This window comes from Ziziphus jujuba, chromosome 5, assembly GCF_031755915.1.
Source record: "Ziziphus jujuba cultivar Dongzao chromosome 5, ASM3175591v1".
Taxonomy (NCBI): Eukaryota; Viridiplantae; Streptophyta; class Magnoliopsida; order Rosales; family Rhamnaceae; genus Ziziphus; species Ziziphus jujuba.
The window spans coordinates 29,849,891-29,867,754 of record NC_083383.1 but is presented as its reverse complement, the minus strand read 5'-3'; the positions used below and the strand labels follow the sequence as shown (position 1 = coordinate 29,867,754).

Here is a 17,864-nt window from a genome sequence, read left to right as displayed (position 1 = left end):
AGATGTTTCAGAGGTGGCTACAATCTGATGAACCTCAGAAGATAGAGAAGCCAGCAACGTACCAAGTAGAAGAGAGTCTTGGCGGATCCAAAACGAATAATCAGGATTGGGAGATTGATCAGATAGAGTCGGCGATGGACAGGGAATATTGCCATTGACGAAACCATAGAGATCATAACCTATGAGAAGCACGTCGAACTGCTTACGCCATGGAAAATAGGTGGTGTCAGTGAGTTTAAGAGGGACCTGTGTGGCCACATTGAGAACCACAAGAACACGGCTTGAGAGAGATGGCTCATTAGAGACAGTAGAAGGAGCAACAGTGGGTGTTGAGTCTGTAGGATTTGATGTAGAAGATGAAGAGAGAGCCATGAGAAGGACTAGGAAGGATCGAAAAAAAAAAAAATTTAGATGCTCTGATACCATATAAGGAAAACAGAGACAAAATAGAGAGAATGAAAAGTGTTTTATTATTAACGTGAAACCACTGTTAAATACAGGTGTACAAACTAAAGAGTCCTACTAAGCTACAACAGTAGGATAAATATTAAAAAATAACAATATATATCACATAGAGCTGTACATATCATGTATAACAAAACTGATTACGTAACGGACTGAACCACATTAAATATTGTGTTCTTTGTTGGGTTTTCTCTCATCTGGTTTCCTGGTATTTTTGCTGTCAATTTACTTGTTGTTGTGCCGTACGTGTGGTGGTTTATATACTGCTGGTTTGATATTTAATCACTTGAAAGATCAGATCTGTTGATATCAGTTAGTTACTTGAACTCTACACAGGACATTGTCTTCTTTATTCATTCTGCTGCTGCTTGAACTCCTCTCTAGTCTTACAGGTTTCCACACTCTCTGTAAATATATATACATATATATATATATATATATATATATATATATTTCGTTTAAGTTTCGTTATGTTTTCCGTACTATGTTTAGGGATTTTCATAAAATAGTGGCAGTTCTCAAGTGCTGGGAAGTGTGCTTTCTTTAGGAAAAATTAAGCAATAGTCATCTTTCACATGTTCAAATTTTCTCCATTTAAGTTTAGATTTTAGAACATCTTATGCATATATTTACTATGAATAAGAGCTGTTAATCAGGAGTAGTTAATCATTTTGATTATTTCAATATCCAAAATATCTTCCTCAAACTTGTTTAGAGTTTTTTTCTTCTCTCTATTTTTATTCGTTTCCGATTATATTTTTTTAAATTTTCTTCTTCCATTAAATGGATCTATTTATTTACATTTTTCCTATTATTATTATTTTTTTTATTTTCTTCTTCTTCTTCTTCTTCTTCTTTTTTTTTTTCCCCCCTTTACTTTTTCCTAATTATTACGTGTGGGCTTATGCACACGTGCGGTCATTATGTGAACTTTGGAAATGATCCGTGTGGGCTCTCTCTCTTTTCTACGTTTTCACATGCGCTTTTTGGGTAGTAAGCAGTTTTATTATGATTTTTTTTTTTTTTATTCTATATTGCGATCTTATATTACCCAAAACAAAAACAAAAAAAGGTTTATGATGATCTTGTTAAAAAAAAAATTATGACGATGTACTAATTTATTGTCTTTAAATTTTATTAAAGTTGCAGAATAAAGATCACTTGGAAATGAATTTCTAAAAACCTTAAATGTTTTTCAATATTTAGTTCCTTAAAAAGTTAAAAATATTTTACGACTAACGGTTTTAGCTTTTTTATATTTTAATGTATGTGATAAATAAAATATTAAAAAATGAATCGGGAAAAAACTTTGACTGTTAGCTTCAATGACAAAGCTACATATTGTCACTCATCCATAACTTAGTGACATGGCTGATTTGTCACCAGACTACGTTTTAACAAGGTGAGTGATAAAATTTTATTTTTCACTAAACCGTTTAGTGACAAATTAAAATTTGTGGCAGTAGAATAACTCTAGTGAAAAATTTAAATTTTGTTGCTGGAATGTGGCTAGGGAGCATATTAGTTGTAGTGGGAATACAGAGAAATTAAAGAAAATAAGCTTATATGTTATGGGTTTAGTGGCTGGAACAATCCATGTTTCATATTAGGGATGGTAGAAGATAGGCTCTCATGGTTTTGTGGTGTCAAAAAGGATAAGAGTTGACATAAAAGAGAAAGAGGGAATTTGTGAATTTAAGGAAACTAATGAAATAACAAATTAACAATAATAAAAATAATAATAATGAAAGGGAATCATTGTCATTAACATTATTCCATCTTTTTTACATGTCATAATCTGTTTCTGCTGCTTTGAAGTATGATTTTATATTAATCTTAAACGGGCATGAGTAGATTGTAACTTCACTCCTTTGTATTTATTTACTAAATTGCACATTCAAAGGAACTAAGTGACCCTTCAACATTGTTCCATTTGCTTTCTTTTTGGTCCTTTACTCCATGTTGCTGTAATTTTCTTTTATATATATGTATAATATAGTTCACCATTTTTCCTACAATGACTTATATATTATCCTTATTAATATCAATTGATTCTCACTTGTTTAAGTGCTCGTAAGCTAAGCATCTGAACCTCTATTTCAAATTAGCAGGAGGTTTTCCATTACTTAACTTTACTTGATTTTTTAGAAGCTAAGGAGAAATGACAGAGATCGTACTAACTTCTGTTATTGGCAAGTTGGTTCAACTGCTAATAGAAGAAGCAAAACTTTTCAAGGGAGCTCACAAAACAGTTAAAAATCTAAAAAATGAATTGGAGCTTATCTATAGTCTCTCCAAAGATGCAGATACGAGGTGGGAAAAAGAAAGAATGCGCGAGAGGTTGAAAGCCTGGTTGAAACAGCTAAGGGAAGAAGCCTATGAGGTAGAAGATGTCATGGATGAATACCTTCTTCATGCCACAAAACACCATTACCATAGACATGGAATATTCCTCAGTTTCCTCCGAAAAATTTCTCATCAAATCAAGGCCTTGAATCTGAGCTACAGCATAACATATCAGATTCAAAATATCCAAACATCTTTACGCGAACTCAAGGATAGAGGTGAAACATATGGTTTGAGACCCTTTGATCAGCAACGAGTTATTAGTAGAGGGATGAAAAATGTTGAACAACATCATGACCCTCGACTGGCTGCCTTATTTGTTGAGGAAAATGAACTCGTTGGCATCGATATCAAACGAGATGTTCTGGTGAGGAAGCTGGTCAGAGGAGAATCTACGCGCATTGTAATTTCGCTAATAGGACAAGGAGGAGTAGGAAAGACCACTCTTGCTAAAAAGGTCTATGACAACAAAGAAGTTAAAGCAAGATTTAATTTCCATGCTTGGATTAGCGTTTCACAATCATACAACATAGAGAAGATACTAAAGAGTATTGCAATGCAAATCTACCCTGCAGCAATAACAGAGTCCATTGCAGGTGACATGGATACATTGCCAAAGTTGATTAGTATTCTTAGACAATCTTTAGAAACCAAGAGATATGTGATTGTTTTTTATGATATCTGGTATATCAATTTTTGGAAAGTTATGAAACTTGCATTTCCGAACAATGACGAAGGGAGTAGGATCGTTATCACAACAAGAAACGATGAAGTTGCTTCTTCTTATAAGGAAGCACCATGTGATTTTGTCCTAAAGATACAGCCTCTATCTCAAGAATTGTCGTGGGAATTTTTCTGCAAAAAGGCATTTCGTTTTGAGTTTGAGACACGTTGTCCTAGAGAATTAGAGGAGTTGTCTCTTAAAATCGTTAAAAAATGCCAAGGCCTACCACTTGTTATCACCACCGTTGGTGCTTGACTTTCAACCAAAGAGAAGGTTGTATATGAATGGCAAAAACTGCACGACAATCGTGAATCTGAGTTTGAAACTAATCCGCACCTTTCGGGTATCCCAGAAATTTTATCTCTCAGTTATGATGACCTCCCATACCACCTCAAACCCTGCCTGTTATAGTTTGGTATACTTCCTGAAGATTATGCCATTGAGTATTTCACATTATGCAGATTGTGGATTGCTTAAGGTTTTGTACTGAAACAAAGAGACAAACGTTGGTCCAAGTTGCAGAAGAATACTTAAACGAGCTCATAAACAGGAACTTAGTTCAGACATGGGTAAACTTTTATGTATCAACTAAATCATGTCGAGTACATGATCTGATGCATGAAATAATCGTACCAAGGGTCAATGAGTTTGGCTTTTGTAAAAGTCTAGGTCACCATGAACACAACTCGAGGTCCAGAGAGAAATATCGTCGTCTATCAATCTATCACACTACAAAAACTGTTCTGCAGAATGTAGAAGACCTTCGAGGAGTTCGATCTGTTTTTCTTTTCAACATTGATAAATTAGAAGTCATTAATGTTGATTTGATTAAGAAATTCAAGCTTTTGAAAGTTTTAGATGTTTCTAATGCTCCTCTTTGTCATCTCCCAGAAGAAATGGGAAAGTTACTTCACTTGAAGTACTTATCGTTGAGGAATAATAAACAGATCAAGATGCTACCAAAATCCATCGGCAAGCTATACAATTTGTAGATCCTGGACATCAGAGAAACTTGTATATTAGATTTGCCAATTGAGATCAACAAGCTTTGGAACTTACAACACATTTTGGCCTTCTGTCATGATTTGAAGCTCGCTGAAATTTCGAAGGCATTGCAGGGAGTGAAGATACATAAAGGATTTGGATGTTTGGAAGAATTACAAACACTTCTAGTCGTGGATGCCTATCAAAGCGGGATTGGTGCCATTAAAGAGCTTGAGAAATTGAAGAAATTGAAGGCATTGGGTATTTCAGAATTAAGTGCAGAAACAGGAAAGACTCTATGTTCCTCCATTGAGAAGATGAACCATCTTAATTTATTAAGCTTTCATTCTATCAACGAAGAGGAAATCTTAGATGTTCAACACATTTCATCTCCTCCTTGTTTCCTGACTCAACTTTACTTAATTGGAAAATTACAAAAATTGCCAAAATGGATCAAGAAGGTTCAAAATCTTCACATACTTAACTTGTATCACTCGAGGCTAACTAATGATCCATTAAAACTACTAGAACACTTGCCTAATCTAGAATTTCTAGATATGCACCGAGCATATGAAGGAGAGGAATTACATTTTCAAGAGGGAAGTTTTCGAAAACTCAAGCACCTTGCTTTAGAAAAGTTGGATGGATTAAAGGTTTTGAAAATAGATAAAGGAGCATTGCCTGTTCTTGAAAATCTTTTCCTCGGACCTCATCCGCTAATGAAGGAGGTTCTATCGGATATCAAACACCTAGAGAAACTAGAGTTTCTTAAAGCTTACGACATGCCTAAAGAATTTGTACTCGGATTGCAACCAGATGGAGGCAGAGATTACTGGAAAGTTGAGCATGTAGCATGTGTTATTTTCTGCTATAATGTTGTAGCTAGAAATTATGAGAGTTACAAACTTGGTGATTCAGAATTGTTGCAACGTTTGCAAGGATGAAGATGGTGATGCTTATGGTTATAGAGCATTGGATTTGTGCAGTATGAAATGACAGGTACACATTCATTCTAAAGTCATGGTTTAAGTTCGTTCATATTGTTTGCCGATTACCAACTTACCATATGCTACATATATATATATATATACACACAAATAATTGGTTCACCAACATAGAATTAATATAATTTATTCTATGGATGCAGTGATTTTTGACCATGATGATCTCAGTGGATCAGATTCGGCAAACATAAGTTATGTTACATCATGAACAAGATGATACCGTTTTGGAGAGAGAACGAGAATCTGTTATAGCGTTGTATTTAGATGACCTCTCTTTAGCGCTTCTTGCATTTTTTTTTTTCCTTTTTTTTTTTATTTTTTTTGGCTTTTTTGAAATTCACAAAACTGGAAAGAGAAGGAAATAATTTAAATCTTTCTACCCATTTGAGCTGTGTAGTGAGAAGTTTTGATGAGCTATTGTAATAATGGTATATATTTTCTGCTGGTCTTCTTGGAAGACTATACTTTGAAATACAGAATTCCTGATTGTTGGCTTGTATTGATTTCAGTTCCCTATCTTCTCATAAAAATAAAACATATTGTCCGTGATATGGTAAACAAACACATGCTGCCACTATTCTGAACCTCAAGAAAAGAAACAGAACAGAAGCAAATAAAGAAACGAAAGACGAATCGTAGAGGGGGTCCTCCGTCACTGTGCCTTAGACAAATAGACAGCCAAAATCGTATCCCTTGACAGTTGACAGTTGAAATGGGTTTCTTTCCCCCCTGAATCATTCCCTCTGAATCTGATGGAGCTCCGAGCAAGATTGGATCACCCATTGATTTGAACACTCAAACAGGGGAGTTTCAGAAATTTCTTTTAATTGTTCCGAGCCAGAAAAAGTTCCTCCGTTGTATGTAAGAAAAACCCATCATCTCCACGTAAAACCATCTATAATGCATTCATCTTATTCCTCAATCTTCTTGGTCATTCTCATTTTCTTCTTCCACTTCAACTTTCTCTCGAACTCTCTGGCTTTCTTTCCCGCAAGCAATGTCACCCTCTTCGGTGACGCTTACTTCAGAAACAACGCCATTAGTCTCACTCAAGAACTCCGCTCCTGTTCTTCTTCTTCTTCTTCTTCTTCTTCTTCTTCTTCTTCTTCTTCTGGGGTTGGAAGAGCTTTCTACACATACCCAATTCGATTTCTTGATTCTATAACCAACACGACCGCTTCTTTCTCTTCCCGCTTCTCCTTCTCGATAACCCCTTCACCATCACCGTGCTCTTCCGGAGATGGCTTTGCTTTTCTGATAACCCCAAATGCCCAATCTTTCAGCTTTTCAAAAGGGTATATGGGTCTTCCTGAACCGGGTTTAACATCTCAAGCTTCGTTCTTTGCGGTGGAATTCGATACCAGTTTTGACCCTTCGCTTGGAGACATCAATGGAAACCACATCGGAATCGATGTCAACACTGTCGTTTCTCTTGCTTCCATTGATGCGGTTTCGAGAAGAATAGATTTGAAAAGTGGGAGGAAGATTACTGCTTGGATTGAGTACAGAGACGCCATGAAAATGATCAGGGTGTGGGTTGGTTTCTCTCCTATTAGGCCTCCGACTCCTTTTCTTGTTGCCCAGATTGACCTCTCAAAAGAATTCAAGGAGTTCATGTATGTTGGATTCTCTGGTTCTAATGGCCAAGGCTCTGCAATCCACGTCGTTGACAAATGGAGGTTCAAAACTTTTGGTTTTACACCTTCTGTTATTCCCATTGATACTGTTGAAGAAGGAGATTGTTTGCTATGTTTTTCAGAAGATTCAAACGTTAAAAGACACCCAGCAGTTGATCTTTCTCACAAAAGCAAAACGAGGGTGAGTGAGATTGCTCTTGGATTGGGTGGTTTAGCTGCATTTGTTTTCTCCATTGTTGCTATTCTTGTTGTGATTGGCTTCATTTTGATAAAAAAGAAAAGGGTTCTTGAAGGAAGAAGCAGAGAAGCCATTGCTTCTAGAGATCAGACAAATAGGGTGCCAACAAGATTGTCACTTGCTGATATTAGATCGGCTACAATGGGGTTTAATCGAAACAGGATCGTTGGACAAGGAGCTTCTGCAGTGGTCTATAAAGGATCCCTTCCAGTTGGAGGAGAAGTGGCTGTGAAAAGGTTTGAAAGAGGTAATGCTTTTGATTGTTTGAGAAATCCTTTCAGTACTGAGTTTGCAACAATGGTGGGTTGCTTGAGGCACAAAAACCTGGTCCAGCTTCAAGGATGGTGCTGTGAGGGAAATGAGCTAGTCCTTGTCTATGAGTACCTTCCCAATGGAAGCCTTGACAAGATAATCCACAAGAAATCCAACACTGCGATTGTTCTTTCATGGAAGCAGAGACTGCACATAGTTCTTGGGGTTGCTTCTGCTTTGGCATATCTTCATGAGGAGTGTGAGAGGCAAATCATTCACAGAGATGTCAAGACCTGCAACATTATGCTTGATGGGGAATTCAATGCCAAACTTGGGGATTTCGGTCTTGCAGAAGTATATGAACATAGTTCCCTCACGAGAGAAGCCACAATCCCAGCAGGAACAATGGGATATCTTGCTCCTGAGTATGTCTACTCTGGTGTCCCAACTGTGAAAACCGATGTGTATAGCTTTGGTGTGGTGGTTCTAGAGGTTGCAGCTGGACGGAGACCGGTTGATGATGATGGAACAGTGATCGTTGATTGGGCTTGGAACCTGTGGGAAAAGGGCAAACTCATTGAAGCTGCTGATTTGAGGTTGGATGAGAAGTATGATGGTGGGGATATGGAAAGGATGCTAATGGTGGGACTTGCCTGTGTGCATCCAAACCATGCCAAGAGGCCAACAGTGAAAGAAGCAGCTAGGATTCTCAGAGGGGAAGCACCACTACCAGTGTTGCCAGCGAGGAAACCGAGGGTTAGTCTCCGACCTGTTTTGCCTAATGATACCGAAGAAATACTGAATATTGGAGGAGCTCGTTCAAGTAATGATGATCCTCCATATATGACTCCTAAGAGCCATTTTAGCAAGAATGAGACATAACACTCCACTTGAGTTTCAAATATAAAGTGTACGGTTTTTGTTGAAGATTAAAAATCATTAGTTTAACCCCCGAAAAAAAAAAAAAAAAAAAACATTGTTAGTTTCTTTGTATATTTCTGGTAGTAGGAACTAAGATGATTTTTAAGGCCAGCATCAGAAGAACTATCATAATGTCTTCGGGGCCTTGTATACAAATGAAATGTAAAAAGAGGTTATTGTTCATCTTGGTCATTATACACGTCTTACGAAATAAAATTGCGCAGTACAATCTGAACGTGATGCAACGGTTATAGCCAGAAGTTCTTTTTCTATATGAAAACTTCCAACCTCTTCGGACTTTTTTTCCTTCTCCAAATGATGGAAGAAACAAAATTCCTTCCTATCCCAAATGATTGGAGAAAATGAATGCCTTATTGCGTTGAATATAATAACATGTAAAAGGGTATGATTGTTTGGTAACTTGCACTTTATCGGTTTTAGCTGCCAAGTGCATTCTTAAATATATGAAAGATGGCTTTTTAATATTGTATTGTGTTTATTTGTTAGACAAAATTATGTAAGGTTATTGTATGTATCATTATATATATATACATATATATATACACGTATATATATACATATATAAATATATTATAATCATTGTACATATCATTATGTGTTACATTCTCCGAAGCAAGATTGTATTTAGTTTACTTGTATTTGTATTTGGTTTGTTAACAATAATTCTCGCTATTTCGGCTTTCTTTTCATTAACTTTGTAATTTTTTTGGTACATTTTCATCAACTTTGTTCTTTTTTGTCTTTCCTCCATCTTTGAAAATAAATCTATTACTCACTCCTTAGAGAGCTTCACTGATTTCTGCTCAGAAAAGTAAGGAATGGAAAAACAAAGGATAGAGTACCAACTAGGAAATGCACCATAGCATAACAGTTTTGCCCTTTCAAGTCCGATAAGGATTGCGAATAGTACTTCAAACTGTTTCTATCATTAAGGAGGAAAATGCTGCCACTGCAATTCCGAGAAATCGTACCAAAGACTTACTATGATAAAAGAAAACTATGCGATAATCAAAAAACTCAAATTTCACTTTCCATTAAACCCATATGAATAATGAGCATCAAGTAGTCAAATAAATAGACATCCTCAATTATTAAATTTTCATTTTTACTAGGATCATGTTCTGGACACACCTCGCAATATAACCTGAACAAGCATCTCAGAATGAATGCTAGAAGGAGACTAGGATTACTAATTAGTTGAACCTCTTGCTTCGGATGGTCTAAACAAATTAATTCCTATTGAATCCCTTACCCCAAAAAATAACAAAAAGGGTTTATTTTCTTGCTTTAAAGGGCAGCCAGTAAGCTCTAAGCAATTCTCTCGACAAGATAATGAGTTTTCATAAGGGCTGAAAGTATAAAAGCCATCAGATGCTAGTTGCTAGAATGAAGATCTCCTACAAGTGCATGTGCCGCCAAATATTTCATGATCCAACTCCATTTCAAGGAACTATTCAACTCCTACAAACTTATTATTTTCCAACGGTAAATACTTCCTCAGATACAAACAAAAGGAACTGATACAGCTTCTCACTTTCACTTGTCAATCATTTCAGTAAACACATTCACAAAAATATTTGGAAAAGAAACAATTCTAGTTAATATAGTTAAAAGAAACAATTCCACTGACAACGAAACAAAACCAGCTAAAAGTCATATTTACCGATTGTCTTCCAGCAAAGTTCAGGGAATCTTTGGTATGACATAATTTCCCAAGCTACTATAATCTGTTCTCTAAAAGTGTATAATATCTCCATACGGAAAATTATCCATACCAGCTATAAAATTGAGCATACCTATCACAATCCTAGTAGCGACCATTTGCAACCTCAAATTAACATGTTGATTAAAAATTATATAGCTAATTGTAGACTCGCTCACGTATATCAAGCAGCTAATAAATAGCAAAGTTCATAACGTTCTTGTCTGAGACACAAGGCAATCATTATACAAGAATGAGCAAACCAGTAAATTATATCTACCAGACTAGATACTATTTCCTTGTGCACAGACCAGTTCCAATAATGGCTATCAAGATCAAGACAAAACATGGAGAACATAACAAAGCGAAACACTCATCAACACAGGCATTTAGAAGCCGAGGTCTCAAACTATTATTTTATATTATCAAGAAACAAATTACATAGCCATTATGAAGAGAATTATGTTAAATATATGCGTACGTATACAAATGCATAAACAAAACAGAGCAGAATCTGATTCTAAAGGGAAGCAAAAATGTGACTCGAAGTAATCAAAAGGAATAGAAAAATTCACCAAAGAAGATAATACACCGATCATGAAGCAACAAAAGAGAGTTCTTGCAATTCCTTGTGCTTGATGTACTGATTCAATATCGCAAGCCTAGCGGTCTCAAATGCAAAGTAACCCAGAGCAGAAAAACAAGCACTGTGAAGAACTCTAGGACCCATTCCACGTGTGAACCCAACCCACCCTTCTTCTTTCAAAATCTGCTTCACAGTAGTCGAAACCCCACTGTACATAGCAGCAGAGACTCTACTAACGGCTTCCACATGAGCCTGAGTCATCAACCTCGTCTTCACAACATCAAGCGGCGTCGTAATGGAAGCCGAAATTGCACCCGCCAAAGCCCCACAGAACACGCTCTGAATTGGCTCCAGATTGCTCCGCTTCGTGCTGCTCAACACGGCAGCTTTCAGATACTCAAACGAGGAATAGCTCAAAACCCCAGCAGGCAAATTCCTCAGCAGTGTCGCCGAGTAGCCCGCGTAGAGACCCAGAACTCCATCTTTCTGCAAAATGCTCAGCAAGACCTGCCAAGATCTTCCTTTCGCACCAGCTTGCATTCTCTGGGTGATCAATTCCTTCGGGACCATTATCGCCGACGAGATTATATTCCCCATCGCTCCGGCGGTCGGAGGTATGAGGACAGATGGGTAATTCGGGAATTTAGATAGGATCGATTTGCCGAACTCGCAGGTACCAAAATACACGGCGGAAGAAGCGGTGGAGCCGACGATCACCGCCGATACGCCGCTGTAAAACCCTAGGATCCCTTTGGTCTGGAAGGTCTTGACCACGGCGTCGAAAGCGTTCCGGTAAATCTCGGAGGCTCCTTTGGTCTGCATCTTGGTTTTGATGGTGTCGAGCGGGTGCAGACAGACGTAGGTGAAAGCTCCGGCGATTCCTCCTCCACCGGCGCCGATGAGCGCCCGCTCGAAGACGGTTAGGTTCTTGAGGAGAGATTTGACTTTGGGGCTGTCTCGTGACGTGGGTTTGAGCCAATTCGGGGACTTGGGAGTCGTGGAGGCTGAGGCTGAGGCTGAGGCCGAGGCAAAGGGGAGGAGAGAAATGGAGTTCTGCGCATTTTGGGTGGTTTGGGGATTGGTGAAGTGGGTGAAGAGGTTTGTAAAATGGAGGGAATTTGAATGGTGGTTTGGGTTTGGGGAAGGGAGGCCGAGAGAGGCAGAGATTCTGGTCTCCATGGATGAGTTCTTCGAGCTCTCTCTCTCTCTCTCTCTCGCTCTCTCTCTCTCTCTCTCTCTGCTCCGCTCAGCTTAGCTCACACTGAGCTTCACTCAAAATGACGAAGATACAGCAAAGTCCTATGAACTGTATGAAGCGCGAAGACACAAATTGGGCCTTTTGTCCTAGACTTGTCCCAATTCTTTTTTGGGCTATCTGTTGGAGAGTCCATGGATAACGTGTTCAAATCTCGGCCTCAAGTAAAATTTTCTTATTGTCCAAATAAATGAAGAGAGAATTCACTATGATTTTATCGTTGTGAATAATATATTATATGTTACTATTTTCAGAACGTTTTAGTGAGAGAAAAGTATGTCTCAATATGGTAATTCGCATATTTCAAGTGTCATATTATATATTTTCAACAAAAAAAAAAGTGTTATATTATACATATATATATATATATATATATTCTTTTTTTCTAAGAGAGTGTTATATTATAGCACAAGGTTTAAGGTATGGACAAGAAACGAATAAATATAAAATAAGATAGAAAAAACAAATAGTAGATTGGAATAAAAAAAGGAAAACAAAGATGAGAATATAAAAAACAAAAAGAGAAGGTTTTAAATTCCTAAAACGAGAAACAATGAGTTTTAATAAATAACATGAAGAATTAAAATGGTTCACGGGTTCTCAGTCCTCTTCATTCCTATTAAAGTTTGTCCCGTTAAAAATTATATTAAAAAAAAAAAAAAAGACCTATTGATTCCCAAATTGTAGAAGGTATAGTAGGGGGTCTGGTACTCTTTTTATCTTTTACTCCATTATTTATCTCTCACTTACTCACAACCAAAGTACACATTTTGTTCTGCTAAACTGTTAAGGCTGCTCTATTCTATTACTCTTTGCAGCTGTTTTTGTGGTCCTTTTCTTTTTCTCTTCCTGGGAATTGGGAATCCAAAGCCTTTCTTTTTCTTAGTTCATACGCAAAACTCATTGCATTTTCATTCTCACTTCCTCTTCCTCTTTCGTTTTCCTGTGCTCTTGTTTTTTGGCTTTTTCCTTATAATTATGGGGTTTGTAATTGATGTTACAGTTTAGTAAAACCAAAGAACAACGGAATATACTTGGAACAAAATGTTGTAATGATCGTCACCTTAATTTAAATTTTAATGTGGACTATAAATTCACATTATTATTATAATTATGTTGGATAATTTATTTTGCCAAAAATTAAAAATAAAATGGATTATTAACCATATATAATTAAGCCAGACTATATTTTCAGTGTGCCTATTAATTAAGCTGAACACATGAACGACAAATATATAGTCTGGCTTAATGATGCCATAAATGAGTAGCTTCTTTAGATCCACATACCCTCTTTTTCTTTGATCATTGTGTTATTTGCAACTTCAATGGTTTTACGTATGTGTATATATATATATATATATATATATATTGCAACTTTAATGTGTTATATGTTAAATGGAATGAAATTATCAACCTAAATGAAAGAAGGGTTTGCGGATTAATGTATAAGAACCTCCATGGATGAAGGTAAATTTCATATTGACATTGATCAATCTATCATCCAAAAAAAAAAAAAAATTGTTGATAATTAGTTGTGTCTTTTTGTTTAATCTAGAATTAGTTATGCCTACTTCAGTTGGTAGCTAGGCAAAACAAATACCATTCCTTTTACTTTACTAAAGGAAACCTAATCGAGGAAAACCTTCAAAAACATAAACAAATATATTCTAACAAAATATATCTACGTGTAAAACATATTATATTTGCTTCTTCCTTTTTTATATAGAAAGAAAATTTGCATTTTTTTTTCCAAAATTTGACTTTCAAATTAATTAGATAATGATTTTAGTAAGATTAATCATTTATCCTGCATATATTAGTACCTTTATTACATATACCAAAAAAAAAAAAAGGGGGGGGGTATTGCATGCAGCCTTCACATCCCACACAATGATACTTCTCGTTTTAAACAATCATTTCCTTTAAATTACATATACACCAGCAAAAATCAAGAAGGAGAAACATATATATATATATATATATATGCATGGTGCAAAGAAAATAATCATAACCATTTCTTTATTAAATTGATGATGACCAAAATCTTCAAGTTAGCTCAAAGACAGCAACTGGTACCGCTAACCCCATGTTCCTTTAAACTGAATGAAAATGACATTCCACTAACATACCAATACCCAAACAAAAAGAGGAAAGCCCTTGTCAGGAATGATGCAGACACACCAAACTTGGGACCCTCCGATCTTCATCCACTTGGATTTTGATTCATCCATAACATTTTCTAATTTTCTTCCTATATTTAACTTCATTCACACATATACAATATATACAAATAACCATGTAGGGAAAAGGAAAAAAATAAAATAAAATAAAATAAATAAGCATCGGATTGACTAACATTTTGAGTTTTGAATAGTTTTTACAATCTATGTCTTAATTAAACTTATAAAGGGGTTTTGAATTTTTTTAGTTTTACACTTTATCAAACCCAAAATTTAGGAGTTATGATAAATGATCATTGTCATTTAGTTGGTCTTGAAAGAATTTTTTCAGAAGTAGTTAAGGTCCAAACTTTATCAAATAAGTAATCATAAATAAATAATTAAAAAATTCATATAAATTAAATACAGATAAATGAATATTTAAATGAAGAAGTAAAATCAAGTAAAAGCCAAATAAATATTTCACAATCATTTGTCATGTAATTTGACAAATAAACTCGATAAACAATTTAATATCTCTAACATTTTACTTTTTATGCTTTTTTTTTTTTTGTGGTTTATGGCAATCGCATATTTTGCAATTTTCTTTGTATAAGAATAAAAAGGATGTACAAGTTAAAAGACTAAACAATAATGTGTAAAAATCTAGAATTATATAACGACGTATTAATCTCAAAAGTCAACCATATTAAGACCTTGTTGGTTTTCCTCTGCATTTTAAATCTGACGAACATGTAGATCTATGGCTAACAATATATATAAAGTAGTAACAGGAATTGTGAAGAACCTTTCATTGTTACAAAACTTGTAAATTATGGTACTGCTTTCAGCTTAAAGGAGAGAACTGCAAAAGAAAAGGTGAAAAGGAAAAGGAAAAGAGAAAAAACATTTTTTTTTTTTTTTGCTGAAAAAAAGAGAAAAAAAACAATTGTGTGCACGAGGACTTGTCTGCTCATTTTGTCATAATAATGTGTGTTTCTCTTTATTTATTTATTTTTTTTTATGCTTTATGTTTTATATTCTTAGCCAACACTTTTTAGATATATGATAAATTGGTAGCCTTACATTACATTATAGTGCTAGTGCCTTTCATAAATGGCAACCAAGATTGATGCCTGGCCCGTATATATCATATAAAAGGGGTCCACTTTTGCATGGTATGATTTTAAAAAATCAACAATAATAATTTTGTGAGTTTATTTTTAATATAATATTGTCGTAGACATAGTTATAATTTAATAGGTTACTTGACTTATTTTATGGTATATGGTAATGGTGCGGTACAATTGTAAATGAAGGTAAAAAAAGAAATTGTATAAAATTTTTATTTTTTTAAAAACATTATGTTGCTTAACAAATCCTATGATAATTTAATTAGCTATTATTAAATAGTTAAATTTTTCTTATTAGGTTTTTAATATTAAAAAACCAAAATAAAAATATTGTAAATTAATATTACCATCTATAATTTATTAATCCTACTTCTACGTAAATAAACATAAAATAAGTTAATTAGCTCACTAGATCATCATTTATTGTTGATTTTGTTAGATAATTAATTTTTGTACATAATATGTTTTTTAGATGTTGTTTGACAATATGGTTAGTTTTTATTAAATTTTTTTATTTTAAAAAAAAAATTATGTTTGTTTACAAATCCTATGATAATTTAATTAGCTATATTAAAGAGTTAAATTTTTCTTATTAGTTAATACTAAAAAATAAAAATAAAAAAAATATTATAAATTAATATTACCATCTATAATTTGTTAATCCTACCGGTATATAACCAAACATAAAATAAGCTAATTAGCTCACTAGATCATCGGTTATTGTTGATTTTGTTATATACTTAATTTTTATTAAAAAATAAAAAGAGAAAATATTATAAATTAATATTACTATCTATAATTTGTTAATCCTGTATGTAACTAAACATAAAATAAGCTAATTAATTAGCTCACTAGATCATCATTTATTGTTGATTTTGTTAGATAATTAATTTTTATACAGAATGTTTTACTTAGGTGTTGTTGGACAATATGGCTACTTTTTAGTTTTCATTCTATATTTTTTTTTCTATTTAATGCGTGTAATATGCTCACCTCAAGTTTGTATTAATGATAGATAGAATTTATTAGATATATCATATATGTACTAACTATAAAATTTAGGGAGAATTAAAAAAAAAAAATTACACAAATCACAAATTGAACACAACTTCAATTATGTATCGTTGGTTTTTATTTTTGTTTCTTTTTCTTTACTTCATGTTTATAATTGTCTAAAATGTATAACAAATTATAACTATCACTATTTAATACTAGCAAATTACACACAATCAATTATGAAAAATAAAAGATTAAACTAAAAACTAATCATACATCTTAATTTAAAGATACTAAATCCCTTTTAAAGATGCAATAATATTAAAGTTACCAGATATATTTATCAAATTATGGATACCGACTCATTAGGTGCTACTTTATCGGTTAATATTGGCTTTCACTTGCCTTTGTTGTATTATAATGTTCATTATACCTAAATATATATAATTGTATATTATTGTTTATCACTAATAGTGAAGATTACCAATCAGACACTGTTAATAGAGAAATTACTAATTGATTGCATTTGATTATACGTTAAATTTTTATTTTAAAAAACTAATTTAAATTCTTCAAGGAAAAAAAAGTAATTTACCAAAGTTAAGTTTGATGAGTAGTCACTTAAATTGTTATACCATATATGGTTACATTAGTAAAGTCACCAATGGTTAAAAAATAGCATTTTACTATGTAATATTTGTTAATTTGTTAATAAATAATACCATGCAATATTTATATTTACTATCTTACTCTTTAAGATGTAAAATATGCTTAACAAATAAGGTTGATCAAATTGATATATATTGTGTCTAGGTCTCGACTTGAAGGTTTTAATTCCTAGGTCATAAATGCTGTTGGATTTTACTTGCCCTTTCATTGATATAATATTCATCAATTGGTTAATGAATAATGTAATGGAATATTAGTATTGTATTACCATTTTAAGATGTGGGATAAACTTCATAAAAGAAAATATATAAGAAATAATTTGAAGGCAAATTATCTTTTCAAGACTAACGAAGCCACAAAATTTTTCAAAAAAATAAAATTCTAGGCTAGATGTAAACGTGTGCAATTCAAAAATCCAACAAAAGTCCATTGATAGGGATACATAAAAGCACTAAAAACCACAAATTTTTCCTTAATATAAAAAATGGCCCCCATATGCAACACATGAGGCCGACAATGGCAACCAGGTAGCGTGGTTGTGTCAAATCAAATGGGACCCTCACTCTTACAAATTCGGCTCCTTGCCCGCAAAGTTAGCCTTTGGAAGTCTCTTCCTACCTTCAAATCCTCTTTTTCCCCATCATTATTTGCTTCATTCCTCAATCTCATGCATCAATATTTTGCTTTATTTAACCCTTTTTTTACCCTTCAAAGCCCGAAAACCAACTAGGGCGGCCTTCAAGGTGCTCATCATGTTCTCATTATATTATTT

General features: G+C 34.1%; 3 protein-coding genes across 3 annotated transcripts; 2 read left to right on the top strand and 1 right to left on the bottom strand.

The window, feature by feature from the left end:
* The first annotated feature begins 982 nt into the window (after positions 1 to 982).
* Positions 983 to 8,763, top strand: LOC125422969 (L-type lectin-domain containing receptor kinase S.6). The gene is made up of 2 exons (XM_016030970.4): positions 983 to 5,518; positions 5,667 to 8,763. The coding sequence occupies exon 2, from the start codon at positions 6,424 to 6,426 to the stop codon at positions 8,530 to 8,532; it is 2,109 nt and encodes a 702-aa protein (XP_015886456.3). The 5' UTR covers positions 983 to 5,518; positions 5,667 to 6,423; the 3' UTR covers positions 8,533 to 8,763.
* Positions 2,627 to 5,463, top strand: LOC107421681 (disease resistance protein RPM1-like). Its single transcript, XM_060817328.1, has 4 exons — positions 2,627 to 3,739; positions 3,997 to 4,104; positions 4,285 to 4,454; positions 4,542 to 5,463. Exons 1-4 carry the CDS (start codon positions 2,627 to 2,629, stop codon positions 5,461 to 5,463), a joined length of 2,313 nt encoding a protein of 770 aa, XP_060673311.1.
* A 1,933-nt stretch (positions 8,764 to 10,696) lies between the features above and the next one.
* On the bottom strand, positions 10,697 to 12,164 carry LOC107421682 (protein MITOFERRINLIKE 1, chloroplastic). The gene has a single exon (XM_016030964.4). It carries the CDS (start codon positions 12,057 to 12,059, stop codon positions 10,890 to 10,892), a length of 1,170 nt encoding a protein of 389 aa, XP_015886450.1. The 5' UTR covers positions 12,060 to 12,164; the 3' UTR covers positions 10,697 to 10,889.
* Positions 12,165 to 17,864: the final 5,700 nt, after the last annotated feature.